Source organism: Anolis sagrei, chromosome 5 (genome assembly GCF_037176765.1).
Source record: "Anolis sagrei isolate rAnoSag1 chromosome 5, rAnoSag1.mat, whole genome shotgun sequence".
NCBI classification, from domain to species: Eukaryota; Metazoa; Chordata; class Lepidosauria; order Squamata; family Dactyloidae; genus Anolis; species Anolis sagrei.
Window position 1 is genome coordinate 12,753,457 of NC_090025.1, and position 20,275 is coordinate 12,773,731.

General features: G+C 42.2%; 1 protein-coding gene across 8 annotated transcripts in view; it reads right to left on the reverse strand.

The window, feature by feature from the left end:
• SLC4A4 (solute carrier family 4 member 4) overlaps positions 1 to 20,275 on the reverse strand; it is a 306,105-nt gene that overhangs the window by 32,936 nt on the left and 252,894 nt on the right. For all 8 annotated transcript variants that reach the window (XM_067468560.1, XM_067468558.1, XM_067468557.1 and 5 more), the window contains 4 exons: positions 15,958 to 16,022; positions 11,615 to 11,803; positions 9,764 to 9,877; positions 8,869 to 9,030 (listed from right to left, as the gene is read on the reverse strand). In XM_067468560.1, coding sequence (XP_067324661.1) covers positions 8,869 to 9,030; positions 9,764 to 9,877; positions 11,615 to 11,803; positions 15,958 to 16,022 — 530 coding nt within the window. The remainder of the gene's footprint in view (positions 1 to 8,868; positions 9,031 to 9,763; positions 9,878 to 11,614; positions 11,804 to 15,957; positions 16,023 to 20,275) is intronic.

Genomic DNA, 20,275 nt, shown 5'->3' on the forward strand with positions numbered 1-20,275 from the left:
CTTTAATTTATTTCAAATATATCTTTCTAATATTCCCATAAAATATTTTCCAAGCTCTCAAATCTAGAAAGGACAGAATTGCCATATTAAGGCTGCAATCCAATATTCACTGAGCAAGGATTAAGACCTACTAAACACAAAAGGATTTACTTCTGATGTGTGCATATGTGCCATGAAGTCACCTGCTAAAATATGGCAATCCCACAAATTTCACAAGGGTTTTCTTAGGCAGGAAACAGTAAGAATTGGTGTGCTATTTCCTTCCTCTGAAACATAGCTTAGATCGGATTGCTGTAGGTTTTTTGAGCTATATGGCCATGATCTAGAGCAGGGGTCCTCAAACTAAGGCCCGCGGGCCGCATACAGCCCTCCAAGGTCATTTACCCGGCCCTTGCTCAGGGTCAACCTAAGTCTAAAATGACTTGAAAGTACACAACAACAACCACAATCCTATCTCATCAGCCAAAAGTAGGCCCAAACCTCCCATTGAAATACTAATAAGTTTATATTTGTTATAATTGTTCTTCATTTTAATAATTGTATTGTTTTAAGTGTTTCTTTCAGTACAAATAAGATATGTGCAGTGCACATAGCAATTCATTCATGCTTTTTTCAAATTATAATCCGGCCCTCCAACAGTTTGAGGGACTGTGACCTGGCCCTCTGTTTAAAAAGTTTGAGGACCCCTGGTCTAGAGGCATTCTCTCCTGATGTTTCGCCTGCATCTATGGCAAGCATCCTCAGAGGTAGATCTAAGGATAGCTTAGATCACCTGGTTTTATGTATGTGGAAATGTTTGGTCGTGTCAGGAGCAACTTGAGAAACTGAAAGTCGCTTCTGGTTTGAAAGAATTGGCCGTCTGCAAGGACGTTGCCCAGGGCCCCCCCCCCCCGGATGTTTTAACGTTTTACCACCCTTGTGGGACATTTCTTTCATGTCCCCGCATGGGGAGCTGGAGCTGATAAAGGGAGCTCTTCCTCGCTCTCCCCGGATTCAAACCTTCAGTCCTGCCAGCACAAGGGTTTAACCCACTGCACCACCGGGGGCTCTGGTGGAAATGGACTGAGGCCATCATGAAATTCAGGAAATGTTGATCTTTTTTCCATGTCAGAAATAAATCTGTCAATGTTATTTCTATGATGGGCCTTAAAATATTAGAATTCGTCTTGGACTCAGGTTCAACTTTGTTTAATGCCAAGCGAACCTTACACAATATTCACTTTCTCGACATATACGGAAAGTGAATTTCCCCTAAACAAAGGACAAGGAAGCAGGAAATATGCCTGCTTGTGTTAAGCAGTACTCTGTTTAAATTTCACAATTCAAAATGTTGAATATAGTGTATGTTTTATTAATCATGCAATGAAGTCAAGAAGCAAAGGCTACCGATAAGTTTGCCTGTGTCTTGCAGGTAAGTGCAATCAACCATTGCAAAAATGACAAAATTCCAGTGAAGTGACAAAAACCACAGAAGTTCCTGCTTGTCGTAAGAATGTCGTGGTCAAGCAGGGATAAGTAATGATTAACATTTACAAGGGACAAGGAAATATTGTCTGATATGTAACATAATTTATCAAATAAGTGTGCTAACTATGTTCTCATTTATTGAAAAGGGAATCAACAATTAACGTAAGTACTACTGATTCAATGGGTATGATTAAGTCATGGTTGAGACCCAATGATTTAGATGGAGAGTCTTTTATTACAAAGTGTCCAGCAGGGGTTGAGAAAGTATAGTCCTCTAGATTAGTAGTTCTCAACCAGTGGGCCCCACGTGTTTTGGCCTACAACTCCCAGAAATCCCAGCCAGTTAGGCTTTCTGGGAGTTGAAGGCCAAAACGTTGGACTCACAGGTTGAGAACCACTGCTCTAGATGCTGCCCAATCCATATACTCATTGCTTGTCAGCACAGTCAAGAGTGGAGGATGTTAGGAGTTGCAATTAACCACATACTTTAAAAAATGAACCATCTACAACGTTAAGATCATTTGGGGAGACCCTGCTCTTGATCCCGCCTTCCTTGCAGATGCGTTTGGTGGGAACGAGAGACAGGGCCTTCTCAGTGGTGGCCCCTCAACTATGGAATGCCCTTCCCAGGGATATAAGATCAGCTCCCTCCCTTCTGACATTCCGCAAAAAGGTTAAGACCTGGTTCTTCAAGCAAGCTTTTACTACTGGAGCATAATTAGATGAAAATGAATATATGGAATGACCGATGATGCAATTGGACAATGAATTTTAGTAAGGAGACGCCGAGGATTTTGTTTTTACAGGCTGTATTGTTTTTTATATCACATTTTAAATGCCTTAGTTGTTTTTATAACTGCTCTAACTGTATTTTTATAATTGCTATGGCATCGAATCGCTGCCGACTGTGAACCGCCTTGAGTCGCCTCCAGCTGAGAAAGGCGGTATACAAATGTGGTAAATAAATAAATAAATAGATCTATATAAATAAAAATGTAATGTTCGTTTGTGGCATCACCAGAACTCAAAAACCACTGGGCGAATTGACACCAAATTTGGACACAATACACCTATCAGGCCAACGAGTGACATAAAAACACTGAAAAACAACAGTGGCCAAAAAAGCTACAGTGCATGTGCAAAACAAAACTTCCCCCTGGCAAACTACACACAAAAGCATATCCACACTCTATTCTGGACTACAGCTCCCAGCATCCCCTATACCAGGCCCTTTAGGAGAGGAGGATGATCCAAATGCACTGCTTCCAAGCTGCAAGCTTTCTTCTCTTGGGTTTCTTTGAGAGCATCCCAATCCCTGCATATTTCCAATTCCTTATTCCTGAACTGCAACTCCCAGCAATCTTCCAGATAGATAAAATAGATAGATTAGATAGCAATAGGTAGATAGATAGATTGATAAGAAAGACTGCTGGGAGTTGCAGTCCAAGAGTAGGTAGAAAAGGAAGAAAGGGGAGAAAGAGGAAGGGGAAGAAATGGGAAGGAAGGGAAGAGAAAATTAAAGAAAAAAGAGAAAGAAGGAAGGAAAGAGGGAGGAAAGGAAGGATAGAAAGGAAGGAAGAGAGTAAGAGGGAGGGAAGGTTGGCCACAGCAACGCGAGTACGAAAATTTAAGGGCTTTGGGAATCACATTGTAATATCTGCCAGATACTACAGCCACTGCCAGAAGGGACAGAGAGTTTCATATATGCTGATGATCGTGTCATTACTGCTCAAGCAGGGAGCTTTGAGATGGTAGAACAGAAGCTTTCCGAAGCTCTAGGTGCCCTTACCGCCTATTACAGGGAAAACCAGATGATCCCTAATCCATCAAAACACAAACATGTGCCTTTCATCTCAAGAACAGACAAGCATCCCAAGCTCTGAGGATTACCTGGGAAGGAATCCCACTGGAGCATTGCAGCACACCCAAATACCCGGGAATCACTCTGGATCGTGCTCTTATCTACAAGAAGCACTGCCTGAACATCAAGCAAAAAATGGGTGCTAGAAACAATATCATACGAAAGCTGACTGGCACAACCTGGGGATCACAACCAGACACAGTGAAGACATCTGCCCTTGCGCTGTGCTACTCTGCTGCTGAGTATGCATGCCCAGTGTGGAACACATCTCACCACACTAAAACAGTGGATGTGGCTCTTAATGAGACATGCCACATTATCACGGGGTGTCTGCGCCCTACACACTGGAGAAATTACACTGCTTAGCCGATATTGCACCACCTGACATCCGCCGGAAAGTAGCAGCCAATAGTGAAAGGACCAAGGCAGAGACATCCCCAGCTCATCCCCTGTTTGGGTATCAGCCAGCACGTCAATGACTTAAATCAAGAAATAGTTTTCTAAGATCTATAGAGACACTCGCTGGAACTCCTCAGAAAGCGAGAGTCCAAAAGTGGCAGGCTCAAACCCAGAACTTCAAACAATGGCTGATACCAAATGAGAGACTCCCCCCTGGGCACACAGAAGCCTGGGCGACTTGGAAGGCGCTGAACAGACTGCGCTCTGGCACCACAAGATGCAGAGTCAACCTTCAGAAATGGTGCCACAAAGTGGAATCCACGACATGCGAGTGTGGAGAGGAGCAAACCACTGACTACCTGCTGCAATGCAACCTGAGCCGTGCTGTATGCACAATGGAGGACCTTCTTATAGCAACACCAGAAGCACTCCAAGTGGCTAGCTACTGGTCAAAGGACATTTAATCAACTACCAAACTCACCATTTTGTATTTTGTCTGTTTGTTTGTTTGATTTGTTCTGTTAGAAATGTAATATAATTGACTGGTTGCCCTGACACGACAAGTAAATAAAAAAATCCCAAGACCATACGTAGTTCATGGGCATACTTTGTGCACCACAGCCATACATTCTTAGCAAACATCAAGCTTGAATTATGTGATCCATCTTTTATTAAAAGTTTAGCAATCATCAAGGGGTCACACAAAGCCTTAGAAGTCCAAGACTCAAAAAATGCCCATGATTAATATAGCACCCTCCGTTTTAAATATACTTGAATAATTCATCCTGAGGAGTTTACAATCTACTTTTTGTCCGTAGAGGCTGACCTTCTTTTGGAATAGACAAAGCTTGACGTCTTATCCATGCTCATACTGGGAGAGCTGAATACAATTCTCTATCCTGCTATACAAAGGGATGGGGTGGGGAAAAATACTATGGGGAGGCTTGTAATGAAATAAACAAGGAGCAAATGTTCATCCCAACAAAATTAAATCTGGCACTGTCTAAAAACATACTTCCTACCAAGCTTAGCATTTGGCTGGGCAAGGTTTCCTGACCCTCATCCAAAACAAAGGCCATCTCTATTTCTTTAGAAAACATTCCTAACTTTCCTTCTTGGGTTCAAATGAGATGTGATCATGGATACCACGTTGGTTTAACCACGTGTCCACCCCATTCATGTATAAAGAGAAAGGAAGGGGGTGTTGAAAATGAAGATCAGAATGAGGAAGCAGAGCTAAATCATACGCCTTCTTATCTCCCTCCAGTCCATTCCTCCAAGCTAAATTCATGAGAATGGAGCACAAAAGAGGTATTTGTGTGACTAACCCCAAAGAAACAAGGAAATGAATGTTCAGCCTGTGTTTAACCTTGCCTTCCATTTTGATAGCCAAATTAAGACACATGCACATAGAGGAAGACAGGATAATTGTTGATCATGTCAGAGGTGAATCGAAAACACTGTTATACTGTATTAAAAAACAACAAACATAGTTAAAAACTGGGCATTATATTAAATGTCCTTTGACCAGAAGATGGCCACTTGGAGTGCCTCTGGTGCCACTGTAAGAAGGTCCTCCACTGTGCATGTGGCAGGGCTTCGGCTGCATTGTAGTAAGTGGTCTGTGTTTTGATCTTCTCCACACTTGCATGTCATGGACTCCACTTTGAAGCCGCATTTCTTAAGGGTGGCTCTGCATCTCGTGGTGCCAACTTTAAGAAGCACAGTCTGTTCAGCACCTTCCAAGTTGCCCAGTCTTCTGTGTGCCCAGGGGGGAGTTTCTCATCCAGTCTCAGCCACTAAACAAGTTTTGGGGTTTTAACCTGCCACTTTTGAACTCTTGCTTGCCGAGGTGTTTCTGAGAGTTTCTCTGTAGATCTTAGAAAGCTATTTCTTGATTTAAGGCGTCAGTTTGCTGGCTGATATCCAAACAGAGGATGGGCTGGAAATGTCAATGCCTTGGTCCTTATATTACTGGTTGCTACTTCCCAACGGATATCAGGTGGTGCAATACCAGCTAAACAGTGTAATTTCTCCAGTGGTGTAGAGTGGAGACATCCAGTGATAATGCAGCATGTCTCATGAAGAGCCACATCCACTGTTTTAGTGTGTTGAGATGTATTCCACACTGGCCATGCGTATTCAGCAGCAGAGTAGCAAAGCGCAAGGGCAGATGTCTTCACTGTATCTGGTGGTGATCCCCAGGTGATGCCAATAAGCTTTCATGTGATATTATTTCTAGCACCCATTTTTTGCTTCATATTCAAGCAGTGCTTCTTATAAGTCAGAGATTAGACTAATATGTCCAGTGTTGTTACATCTAGTTTATAGTTTATTATTTAAAGAAGATAGGGCAATTCTAATGGATATAGCTTGGATATGTACTTGGTTTTGTTGGGTACCAAAACACTACATTTATGTGTAGGAATGGCCCACTGTAGCCTCCTGACATTTCACAGATCCTTTAGCTCTCTCCCACAGATCTTTACTATTTTATATAAGGAACACTATTTTACAAGACCATTGCATATAATGAGACTTCAGTATCTATTGCTTTTGGTATCTCAAACCAAACTGTAGCAGATACCAAGAAACCTCTAAACGTCCCTTTTGAAATTAACGTATTTAATACGATTGCTTCTTTAATTGGGTATACAATTTCTGTGTTATCCATTGTTTTCACTGTATTTTCTTTTAACCCATATTGTAAGGTGGGTCTCTTTACAGGAGAAAGACAGGAATTAAAGAAACAAATAGGATACAATGGTCCAATTTTCTGCCCATTGGATCTTAGCTCCTCTCAAATGCCAAAACAATACCCAAAACTGGCCAGAAACCTCTGGTTTTGGAAAATAGATAAACAGGCCAGGTGGGAAGCTGAAATCCACTTAAAGGGGGGGATTTCTACTCCTGAAGACTTCCAAAACAAACAGTTCACACCATCTTCTTTTATTTGATCATAAAAGTAGTGTCAAGATCTTTAAAATAGTCTTGCAGAGTTCATATGCTGCCTAAGTCATCCAATTTAATGTCTTCAAGGTGATGAGAGAAGAGTACTGGAAGTTCTATACAAATGCATAAAATGGATTAATGTTGTAATTTTGATATTGAATGGCAAGTGTGGTGGCATCGGAGTCTGGTGGATGTTCCTTTTTTGGAGGCTTTTAAACAGAGGCTGAATGGCTATCTGTTAGGGTACTTTGTGCTTTTCCTGCATGGACAGAATGGCCCATGTGGTCTCTTCCAACTCTATTGTTCTATGATTCTATGCTTCAAAGCGGACCAATCTGTTTCACAGAACAAACTTAATTTAGAAACATCTGGGCTGCTGATTCAAGGTGTGAACTGTTCAGTCTGAATTTAATTAAGCAAACACCTACATGTTAATCTGCAGTTACATCCCTCCTGGTACACCTCCAAAGAAGAACTATTTTTGAGAAACAATCAATGGCAACACTCAATGTTCTCGTACACCCATATTATTATCCACCAAAGATCTCTTTGATCTGCCGTCTAGGGTTATTATTATTATTTATTTACAGTATTTGTATACCACTTTTCTCGCCCCAAGGGGGACTCAAAGCGGTTACCACAAACCTGGTTTATGGCAACCTTTGGTGGCACACACAAGGAAGGAAGGAAGGAAGGAAGGAAGGAAGGAAGGAAGGAAGGAAGGAAGGAAAGGTACACCTAACAAAGTGGTAACACTTTGTATTGCTGTAAGTCACAAATGGGTCAGGAAAAAGTGCATATCCTAATTCACTGAATGGATTCAGAAGCCTCAGTCAAAAATGGGAATTGCACGGCCTTTGTGGTTTTATTTGTCCTTCCAGTCCTAGCCAGTATACCCAATGGAAAGGAATAATGGGAGTTTTAATCATAATCTAACATCGATTCATACAGTTGGCCCTCTCTATCCACAGGCTCCACATTTAAGGGTTCAACCAACCACAAATCAAAAATGTTTTGGGGGAAAAACTGCAGGATGTCTCTTTTATCCTATTCCACCTAGAGGCCAGACTGTGGGACTCACCTGCTGAGAGAGAAAAGGCTGCTGAGATGGGACAAGAGTTAGAGCAACTGGGAGGAAGAGAGGAAAGAAAGGAGGATGAGAGGAGTCCATTTGGTACAGAATCCCTGAGGACTTGTTGTAAAATACAGCTTGGAGACCAGAGAGTATGGTGTCTCTTTCCATGGGGTTGGCATACAAGGCAAGTGGGCCAATGTTTGGTTGACTAGGTGGGGACTTTAGTGTGTACAGGTGTTGGTACACACAGATGGTTCTGTTATCAATCTCCCATGGATAACAAAGACCAACTGTTTGATAATAATATTTGAAGGATCACTTGATATCCTCCATTAGTTTGAAACTAACTGTTACTGTTAGGCGATCCCTCATTTTCCGAGGATGATTGCCTTCCAGTATTCTTGTGGGTCCGTATGTGGCTGTGGAGCCCTATTCTTGCTCTGCATCTTCTCCCACAGTGAGGGCATTGGTTTCCAGGTGGAAGGCGGTCTCGGTCGGGGTTGGCTTGATGCGCCTTCTTCTTGGCACGCTTCTTCCTTTTGCCCTCCATTCGTGCCTCTTCAAATTCTGCAGCACTGCTGGTCACAGCTGTCCTCCAGCTGGAGCGCTCAAGGGCCAGGGCTTCCCAGTTCTCAGTGTCTATGCCAGAGTTTTTAAGGTTGGCTTTGAGCCCATCTTTAATTCTCTTTTCCTGTTCACCAACATTTCGTTTTCTGTTCTTGAGTTCAGAGTACTGTATCTGCTTTGGGAGACGGTGGTCGGGCATCCGGACAACGTGGCCAGTCCAGCGGAGTTCATGGCGGAGGACCATCGCTTCAATGCTGGTGGTCTTTGATTCTTCCAGCATGATGATGTTTGTCCGCCTGTCTTCCCAACAGATTTGCAGGATTTTCCGGAGGCAGCGCTGATGGAAACGTTCCAGTTTGAATCTAAATGTTGAACCCAATTACAGTAGATCGACAGATTCAATCAAAACTTATGCAAGTTGCATTGATTTCATGGGTCTCCTCTAACTGAACTGAAACTCTAACCGTTGAATTAGATTCTACCACATCTCTGTGCCAGGGAGAAAAACCCTTTCTTTGTAACAGCCTGGTGTGACAAAGGTACTTACCTTGAGCTTGTGCTCCTTCCGGTTGACAATAACAGCTGTGATTTGCTGGTCCATGAAGATGAGGATCGTCACCAGCAGAGCAGGGATGGCAGCTGCCAGGTAGACCCACCAGGGGTTCCCTCCAAAGGGGGCAACGAACCAGCCTCGGTGAGGGCTTGTTGGCTTTGTGGGCAAAGAGAGAAATACAGGCATCAGTGAGGGAAGGATGATGACAATGTCCATAGCAAACAAAGAGAAGAATCAATCTACCAGCTGACTATATATTACCCCCAACAGAACAGTTCCTGATTCCTAAGAGAGGATTTGAGGGGGAAAGGGCTGGGAAAAACCATCAATCCCATTCAGGCAGAAAGGTGGGATATAAATTGAATAAATAAATAAAATGTATTAAAGATAGGGGTGGGCTAAATGTGACCTATAGTCTACATGCAGCCTTGAGCACCATTTTTTATGAGCCACAGGTGTCAATTTTTCTCCAGAAAAAAAATCTGTTCCCAAATGTTCATTATTTGAACTGCAGAAAGAGTATTGTCGAAGGCTTTCATGGCCGGAATCACTGGGTTGTTGCAGGTTTTTCCAGGCTATATGGCCATGTTCTGGAGGCAATTTTTCTCCTGACGTTTGGCCTGCATCTATGGCAAGCATCCTCAGAGGTAGTGAGGTCTGTTGGAAGTAGGAAAATGGGTTTATATATCTGTGGAATGACCAGGGTGAGACAAAGGACTTTTTGTCTGCTGGGGCTAGCTGTGAATGTTTCAACTGATCACCTTGATTAGCATTCAATGGCTTGGAAGTGCCTGGGGGGAATCTTTTGTTGAGAAAAATTGCCTCCAGAACATGGCCATATAGCCCGGAAAAACCTACAACAACCCTGCAGAAAGAGTGTTTGACATACCTTGAATTCACTTGGCACAAGGAGTTTTGGTGTATCCACACCTACCAGAGCATCAATTCCACAGAAAATCAGAATGGAAAGAATGATGGCAAAGTCACTGATCAACTTTCTTGCCTGGAAAAAAAAAGGAGTATGTAGTAACGATTTTATCATGACTGCAACGTTTACAAAAATAATATTTTCTCATTTGTTTTTGATGAGCTTAACAACACTACCAAAAAGGAAGAAATCACAATGTGAAAAAAAACCTTTGAAGCAGTAACATAGAGGACTAGCAACTAGTAACCACAGGGCTAAATCAGTCCTCAAGAAAATAACGAGCAGTGTTGGAAATCAGCTTTGGTAAGTGAATGAGTAATTGGACCACTTCCTTTAGTCACCTATGCAGAGACTGCTTGTCCGACAAAATTAGTTCCTGACAAGAGTTGAGGAACTTCATTATACAGTCAGCTCTTGTTGGAAGATAACTTGCAATATTAGACAACTTGTAATATTATTTGGTAAAGTAAGCAAGGAAAACCAGGCAAAAAATTGCAATTAGCAAAACTCTTAGCATACCTGAGAGAACCACGGGTACTATGTTATCTTCTATATATGTTTTAACCGATCTCACTGAGTATATTTCAAAGCAAAGACCAAATTCTGGCATTAATATGGAAAAATCAGAACTAACTAAGAGAGAAGCCTGATTTTTATTAATTGAGATGTACTGCAAGTGATCACAGATGGAAACAGGAGTTCCCGCTACACCCAAATGGCTACTTTCCTTTCACTTGCATTCATTATGCAGCACCAACTTCTGAGTTTGAATGTGAATCTAAGAATGGCATTCACTCAGTCCCAGTTTCAATGACACTTGGGAAAGGTGCCAGAATCCCATGTAAATCAGGGCAAACACATATTACATCCAATTTACACCTCAAAACCAAATCAGAGGGATGGAATTTGCTTTCTGACGCCTTCTGCAAATCCTACACACTGTGCCAAATGACCCAGGGGAGGGACAGTGCTATCATAACATGCCATAATTTGCCAGCCCACCTATTCTCCCATGCATTGACACTTCCCATCCACCTGCATGTCAGAGACACCAGGGCCCACACTAATCAGGGTCCAAGGCACGGGGTGCAGCTACAAAGTGAAAAATGACAGCATGAACTCCCAAAATAGGAATTCTGGTCATCCTGCATGAAATACTCCTTTGGTTTCCAAATTTCTACCTTTGCAGGGAGTAAAACATTGAAAATCATTTACAACTAGAACTGACATTTACAGTGTTTCAACATCCCCATCACCCTGCTTCCCCCTTTTCTTTGGATCCTAAACTGTGTTTCTAAATTTTACTTTATTGCAATGTTAGACTAAAGGACAATTTCCTTGAGGATAAAAACAACATAACTTATTGGGGAACAAACCCCTCATTTCACCTCATCAATAGTAACACATCTAGATGAAGTAATCCTGGAAGTACTTCATGTGTCAAGTGACCCACTTGAGGTACAGTATGATCCCCTGTATTTGTGGGACCATACTCATGATTTCACTTATCTACATCTGGAAAACATAAGTTCTGTCTAGATCTATTCTAGGTCCTCCAGTGCAATTCTATGGCATGCTAAGGCTGGAAGTTGATCACAGAGCCAAACTGGAGGCCCCAGAAATGCTAGAATGTTGTTCTCTCTAAGTATTTTAGATCCTTCAGCACAATTCTGTGGTAAGCTTCCATCAGAATGCATTTATTTCAACTGTGTTCACTGTTATCTGAGGTTTCATATTTCCATGGTATGTAACCGCCACAGATATGGAGGCCACAACAAGAACATTGAAAATAGCAGAAATCAGTCTACTTACAGTAGTTGGGAAGTAACGACTGGTCTTGAACTTCTTCAAGGCCATAGAGCAGGTGTAGGTTCCCAAGAAGAGGATACATGACATGAGAGTAATGTCAGGAACATATTTGCAGTTGTTGCCCATCAGAACTCCTCCAAATTTCAAGCACTCCTCCTTTGGTAGAGATGACCATTCAATTGTGCCATTGTGCTATAAACCAAGTTGAGATCAATGTTAATTAGAAGACCCTAAGAATATTTCCTTATTGGTGTTCTCTTCTTCCCTTTCAATAAACACCAGTGTCATTAGAAAATATGAGGAAATTAAAGAGAATTGAATGGCCTGATTGGGGGCAGAAGGAGGAGGAGGAGGAAGAGGAGGAGGAAGAGGAGGAGGAGGAAGAGGAGGAGGAGGAAGAGGAGGAGGAGGAGGAGAAGAAGAGGAAGAGGAGGAGGAGGAGGAGGAGGGGAGGAGGAGGAGGAGAAGGAGGAGGAGGAGGGGAGGAGGAGGAGGAGGAGGAGGGGGAGGAGGAGGGGGAGAGGAGGAGGAGGAGGAGGAGGAGGAGGAGGAGGGGAGGAGGAGGAGGGGAGGAGGAGAAGGAAGGGGGAGGAGGAGGAGGGGAGGAGGGGAAGGAGGAGGGGAGGAGGGGAGGAGGAAGAGGGGAGGAGGAGGAGGGGAGGAGGGGAGGAGGAGGAGGGGAGGAGAGGAGGAGGAGGAGGGGAGGAGGGGAGGAGGAGGAGGGAAGGGGGAGGAAGAGGAGGAGGGGAGGAGGGGAGAAGGAGGAGGGGAGGGGGAGGAGGGGAGGGGGAGGAGGAGGAGGGGAGGAGGAGGAGGAGGAGAAGAAGTAGAGGAGGAGGAGGAGGAGGAGGGGAGGAGGAGGGGAGGAGGAGGGGAGGAGGAGGAAGAGGAGAAGAGGAGGAGGAGGAGGACAGGAGGAGGAGGAGGGAGGAGGAGGGAGGAGGAGGGGGAGGAGGAGGAGGAGGAGGGGAGGTGGAGGAGGAGGAGGGGAGGAGGAGGAGGAGGGGAGGAGGGGGAGGAGGAGGGGGAGGAGGGGGAGGAGGGGGAGGAGGAGGGGGAGGGGGAGAAGGGGGAGGAGAGGAGGAGGAGGAGGAGGAGGAGGAGGAGGAGGAGGAGGAGGAGGAGAAAGAAAGGCATAAAACAACATAACAAAAATAGCTAGCAACGACAATAACAGCAGACTAATTTTGGAGGGGGGGGGAGGAAAACCACTACGTGAACTAGTTAAAGGATAAAGTGGTTTAGTAAGGTAGATGACAATGTATTAAGGCATAGGAAAAATCATGGAAACAGAGCAAATTAACAGGATCAGTTAATATAATATAGGACACCAGATTGAATGACAATTCAAGTCATGATACAGGCCATTTGTCAGAGGAGTCGTCAATCGAAAGCATGACGAAACATCCACTTCTTTAATTCCTTACAGAATGTGGCTAGGGAGGGTGAAGTCACTGCATCACAAGATCATCAATTACATTTTCCCATAGGGCTTGAATTGAATGTCATACTCTTCCTTTGCCAGAAATGTTTTGCCCCTGGCTGTAAGATAACTGGAGCTTGTTTGGTTTTTTAAATCTGGAGCTTGTATAGTTTGTTTAAAACTATGTCCAGACGGATCCAATAACAAGCATGGATTCTGCCTTAAAGTAAGAGAGGTCACTGGTCCATTTGCCTTAGACCCAATACCTTATTAGCAGGGCAGCAGAGGAAAAGGAATAGGACCTTCATTTTAAGTTAATGTGCAATTTAGGACTCTTTACTGAGATAGATAGATAGATAGATAGATAGATAGATAGATAGATAGATAGATGTCAGTCTAGCTATCTATCTATCTATTTCTCTGCCCCAATTAGATTGCAATCTATGTTTCTCAGCAGAGAGGAAACAAAAGGAAAAAGAAGCAGTGGGAATAAATTGATTGAAAGTAAGAGGAAGAGAAACAAAAATGATACAGGATGAGAATAAACATGATCTGGAAAAAAATAAACAACAACACTAGATACTATGGGAAAGGAAACAGACTATAGTACTGACCTTAGCAAGCAGGGGTAAAGAGAAGAAGAAAATAGCAGCTATTTTGGCAGCAGACACACATAGAGACTGATGGGACATGTCACTTCCTATGTAAGTAGGACATCAAGTCCAAGAAGCACCTTAAGGCGATGGCACTTTGACACGGCACATCACCATAGTCAGCACATTTCCCTCTCATTTGCCTGGCTGCCTAGTAGAATTTTGAAAAGGATGCTTTTGTGATTTTGATTAGATCCTTCTCAGTGCAAACCAAGCTAGACTGCTCTTCTTTGGAGATGGGGGTGGTTTGGGAGAAAGAACAATGGTGAGCCACAGTGGCTGTTCATGAATGTTCCACATGAGAATAGCAAAAAAAAAAAGTTATTTTCCATAGTTTAAAATTTTGATGACTGGTTTAAAAATGAATATTTACACGCACACACACACACACTCTGCCTGACTAATGCTTCTGGCCCTTCTGAATTCTTCAGTGAGAAAAAAGGTGGCATTGCAAAGGTAGACGCGCTAAGTGTTCCTTTTATGTTACCTCTCGCCTTTCAACACTCTGCTGAGAGGAGATTGTTCCCCTTTTGAGAAGAGCTAATGCTGTAAACCTTTATATATATATATAAAAAGAAACCATTCTTCTCCCTGAATAGAGAGGCAAAGGTTTTCTTGAATGCCTGGACAGAAAAGTGGCAGTGAAAACGTGAGACGTTTCTCCATAGAATGACACTTGACTTATCCATTAAAGTAGTGTGTGGATCTATTTTCCTTTGGTACCTTCGGGAGCACGTAACACGTAACGGTAAGGGTTTTCCCAGTATGAGAACCCACCCACAATGAAAGCAAGCTGGAGTCTATCTCGGCTCCTCTTTCCCTATTCGGCATCACAGTTGATTTTTTTTCCTGATTTTTTAAAAATTTAGTGGGGCTGACTGGGCGTTGGGGACCTGAAGGACAGTGGATGGGGTGTGTGCGTGTTTGAGGGCTTTCACCATTTTAGCTTCTTTTTCTCCTTTCCTTCCTCTCCTTCAGAAAATACTTCTAAAAGATTATTATTATTATTATTATTATTATTATTATTATTATTATTAGTAATCCCAGCAAACAAAAAGAGAAGCCCACTTCTCCTCTAGAGTAGAAAGTAAAACCGCTGGAAGCAAAACTCCAGGCAAAAAGGAGATTGCAGGCATGAGAGGGCCTTTTTAAGGTAGTCCAGAGAGGATAGCTCCACTGAGCTCAAGGTCATCACTCTTCCTTCCCTGTGTTTCCTTAAAATGGCTTGGAAAGCTGCATGGTATGCTGTTGGTGCTGGTAGAGAATGTTTGCATGCCTGCCTCTCCTCTAGACTACAACAACTTTAAGAAGCATTAAACCCCTTCTCTACAAAGAGAAAGGATCCAGAAAGAGTGGTAATGCTGATGGTTTTTTAAAATACAGGTCTTAATGAAAGATATGGAAGAGGAGCCTGTGGGAAATCTCTTCCCCCCCCCCCCCCCCCCCATAATAAACTGGATAGCGTGCTTTCTTAACCCTGTTGCTGATGCTCCTTTGAAGGGAAGAAAGGAAAGGCTCCCAGAGAAAAGGGGAGCCTCTTAAGTTCCTCACTTATGCCAATGGGCCAACAAGAACTGGGTTTTTTTGGATGCAGAACAAAAATGCCCATTTGACAGCACACCCATTTTTGGCACTGGAAAACGGATATGGGGGGCTTATGGTATCAGGTAAGCAGTAACAGATAGCATTTCCGCCAGAATGCACAAGCCTATTATCCATGGTTTATATCAAAATCTTATACTTTTTGATCCCCAAAACACTAGTGTATCAGTTGTATATAGATAAGCACAGGCAGTAACTATAAAGCAAACACACATACATACCTTAAACTGTGTTTTTGAATATATATATATATTGAATTTTGCTGTCAAAAACCTTTAAAATTTCAATCTAATATGCACTTACTGGGAGAAAGGCTAACAGATCTCTGTTGGGATTTACTTTTCAGGAAATAGGCTCACAAAGTAAATAATTTCCTACAGTTAATGGAATGCATTTGTAATCCAGTTTTGATAAACTTTGAATATTCAGACTTGATAATCTTTCTTCCTTCAGACACTATTTAGATTTACTACTGGCAATTGATTGATAATTACCAATTCAATGCTGATAAGGGAAATTCAATACCTAAGGAAATGTGCTTTTCTGAAGCAAAGTCTTGCCACACAGGCATTAGGAACAAAAGTGGAAATGACTCATAAAAAAGTGAAGTGCAATTGCATTGAATGAACAGATTTTGAAAGTCTATTTTCCCCATTAGCTCCACTTACCATCTCAGCATAGTTATTTGCAGACCACGATGGTGTGGTTGTCTCATTGAATAAGGAGGCATTGACTGCAAGAGAAGAGAGCAGAATGCAATGTGTTTTCTTTTCATGCATCACTTCAATTCTAGAAGGGAAACTGCTGCAATTAAAAGAAAACTCACAGCTGAGCGACCTTCCACCGATCTAAAAATAATATCAAGTTTCCCAATCCTCTTAAGCCAGAAGCTATAAACAGCCCATATAAGTATTCAGAATTACTCCTAAACACATAGAAAAGCTTCAAAAAGTAAGGGAACATGTTATGCTACAACTTGCAACTTACATCATTTCATTGTTACCTGATGTGGAAAAATCTATAACTGCCTCAGATTATTTTGGTGCCTGTTTGACTAGAGGTTGGAAAACTTATCAATGTGGCATTGTAAATTCATCATTCATAAATCCCCGTTTTATCCAGGAGATCAAAGCACATTTTATCTGCTTAACAAGAGCCACCCTATCAACTCTGCCATTTTATCCTTTTATTATATAGGGATAACAATTTGAAAGGCAGAATGGTTCAGCTTCCAATTAAAGGAGAAACAAGACTCAGCATTTTCCTTTTTGTGTTCGTGGGAAAAAAGTGACAACAACTTGTTAGGATTTCAGAAAAAAACTAAAATATGTCTATAATGTATACCAAAGAATAATAACAACTTAAAGAACATTTATTTTAAAAAATGTCTATACAGTGTATGAAGAACACTAATATTGCCACAAGTCCTCGTATCAACAGTATATTGCAAAATGCAGAACTTTTTGTTATCTTTTTGTTATCTTGCAAAATGCAGAACTTTTTCTTATAGCAAATTTTATAGGAAGGACATGATTGAAGAAAGACAGGTTGAAGAAAGTTAGTATGTCACTTGACTCCAATGGAAAAACAGAGTTTTAGAAGCAGAGATTTTGAACCATTTCTAAAATGAGAAGCACGAATGGCGGTTGGCAATCCCCACGCTTTAGCCTGCAATCTAACATCATCCTGGGGAGTTACCCTGGACCATGCTCTGACTTACAAGAAGTACTGCTTGACTATCAAGAAATAGTTTTCTAAGATCTACAGAGACACTCGCTGGAACACCCCAGAAAGCAAGAGTCCAAAAGTGGCAGGCTCAAACCGAGAACCTAAACCAATGGCTGATACCAAATGAGAGAGTCCCCCCTGGGCACACAGAAAACTGGGTGACTTGGAAGGTGCTGAACAGACTGCACTCTAGCACCACGAGATGCAGAGCCAATCTTAAGAAATGGGGCCACAAAGTGGAATCCTCGACATGCAAGTGTGGAGAAGAGAAAATCAAAGACCACCTGCTGCAATGCAACCTGAGCCTTGCCACATGCACAATGGAGGACCTTCTTGGGGCAACACCAGAGGCACTCCAAGTGGCCAGATACTGGTCAAAGGACATTTAATCAACTACCAAGCTTGCAAACTTTGTGTTTTGTCTGTTTGTTTGTTTTATTAAAAATGTAATACAACTATCTGGTTGCTCCTGACAAGATAAATAAATAAATAAATAAATCAAGCAAATAAATAAATAAATAAATCAAGCACTAGAAATAATATCATACGAAAGCTAACTGGCACAACCTGGGGATCACAACCAGACAGAGTGAAGACATCTGCCCTTGCGCTTTGCTACTTTGTTGCTGAATATGCATGCCCAATGTGGAACATATCTCATAAGGGTTTGTTGTAAGTTGTTTGGGCTATATGGCCATGTTCTAGAAGCATGCTTCTAGAACATAGCCATATAGCCCAAAAAACCTACAACAACCCAGTGATTCCAGCCATGAAAGCCTTCAACAACACATCTTATAATGTTAAAACTGTGGATGTGGCTCTTAATGAGACATGCCACAGTATCACAGAATGTCTACGTCCTACATCACTGGAGAAATTATACTGTTTGCACCACCTGATTCTGCTGAGAAAGTAGCAGCCAATAATGAAAGGACCAAGGCAGTGACAACTCTGGTCAATGTCTTCAATCAAGAAATAGCTTTCTAATTTTACAGAGATACTTGCAGGAACACCTCAGAAAGCGAGAGTCCAAAAGTAGCAGGCTAAAACATGGAACCTCAATCCGTGGCTGATACTGGATGAGAGACTCCCTCTTGGGCACACAGAAGACTTGGCAACTTGGAAGGCACTGAACAGACTGTGCCCTGGTACCATGAGATGCAGAGCCAACCCTAACAAATGGGGCTACAAAATGGAGTCCATGATGTGTGAGTGTGGAGAAGAGCAAACACAAACCACTTATTACAATGCAGCCTAAGCCCTGCCACATGCACAATGGGGGACCTTCTTTTAGCAACACCAGAGGCACTCCAAGTGGCCAGTTTCTGGTCAAAGGACATTTAGTATAATGCCAAGTTTTTAACTTTGTTTGTGTTTTTAAATACATTATAACTGTACCCTCAATTTGCTTCTGACACAATAAATATATAAATAAGTCTGCAATCCGTATGCTGATGGGGAGAACATTATCCCCTTACAATGGCATGAGGATCAGAATGTCCTTCCTTCTTGTATGGTCTCAATGAAGTGAAGAACTTCAGAGAACCAAGCCAAGAGATTCATCATTCAAAGCAAAAATATGCATAGAGCAGAATTAACTGTAAACTTCCTGCCTCATTCACCAAAGATCCACTATTTTCTGGGAAAACAGTAGAAGCTTCAATGGAAAATTACCGTTGCTTTTAATAGAAGCACAAAGCTTGCACAGCCTCGTGCCGACATACACAGTTCTCTAAAATGTTATACATGCTGGGAGTGAGCCAAGACTTGTGTATGCTATTAACTAATGCAGTGCAATGATACACCTCCATAAGTTTTATATGCCATCCTTCCTTCTTTAAGTATACTTTCTCCAAAGGTACAGCCAACAATAAATTCACACCAAAAACAGAGTCATGGGAAAGCAAAGAGCTGTAAACCCATTGTTTAAAAGCAGCCAGACAGTTTTATATACTATCTGGTGATCTATTTATTATTTTTATCTGTGGCTAGTCAGCCAGTCACATTTCAAGCAATACTGGCTGCTCAACAGCAGGGGACGCAGGAAACCCACAATTACATTTGAATGTGAAGTGAATGCTTCACTTCAGCAGTAAAAGGTTCTTCCACTGTTTGTTAACTCTATCAAAATTGGTGTGTCCACATGCTTTGTGCACTATTGTCAAATGCCCATGGGCATTACAGAACTAAACATGCAAAGAAGCTATCTGACTTCCTATACAAGGTAGCGTTTTTCAATCTGGGGCTCGCAAGGTGGTGTCAGAGGGGTCACCAAAGACCATCATAAAACACAGTATTTTCTGTTGATCATGGAGGTTCTGTGTGGGAAGTTTGGCCCAATTCTATCATAAGTTGGGTTCAGAATGCTCATTGATTGTAGGTGAACTGAAAATCCCAGCAACTGCAACTACAAAATGTCAAGGTCTATTATCCCAAAACTCCCCCAGTCTTCATATTTGGGCATATTGAGTATCCATGCCAAGTTTAGTCCAGATCCATCATTGTTTTAGTCCACAGTGCTCTCTGGATATAGGTGAACTACAACTCCAAAACTCAAGGTCAATGCTCACCAAACTCTTCCAGTATTTTCTGTTGGTCATGGGAGTTCTGTGTGCCAAGTTTGGTTCAATTCCATCATTGGTGGAGTTCAGAATGATCTTTGATTGTAGGTGAACTATAAATCCCAGCAACTACAACTCCCAAGTGACAGAATCAATCCCCTGCAGCCCCAAAGTATTCAAATTTGGACATATTGGATATTTGTGCCAAATTTGGTCCAGTGCATAAAAATACATCCTGCATATCAGATATTTACATTACGATTCATAACAGTAGCAAAATTACAGTTATGAAGTAGCAACTAAAATAATTTTATGGTTGGGGATCATCATGACATGAGGAACTGTATTAAGGGGCCGTGGCATAAGGAGGGTTGAGAAACACTGCTATAAGGAAACACATAGATATGTACATACGACCGAACGCAGACAGTTACTCCATTCAAGAGTGCCAAGCAGTTAGAAAAGAACATCAAGAAATAATTCTTGGACAACAAAGAAACACAATGTCAGCTATACAGTAAGTCAGGCATGGGCAAATGTTGGCCTTCCAGGTGTTTTGGACTTCAACTCCCACAATTCCTAACAGCCTCGGGCCCTTTCCTTTTCCCCCTGAGGGGGGAAAGAAAAGGCCTGAGTCTGTTAGGAATTGTGGGAGTTGAAGTCCAAAACACCTAGAGGGCTAAAGTTTGCCCATGCC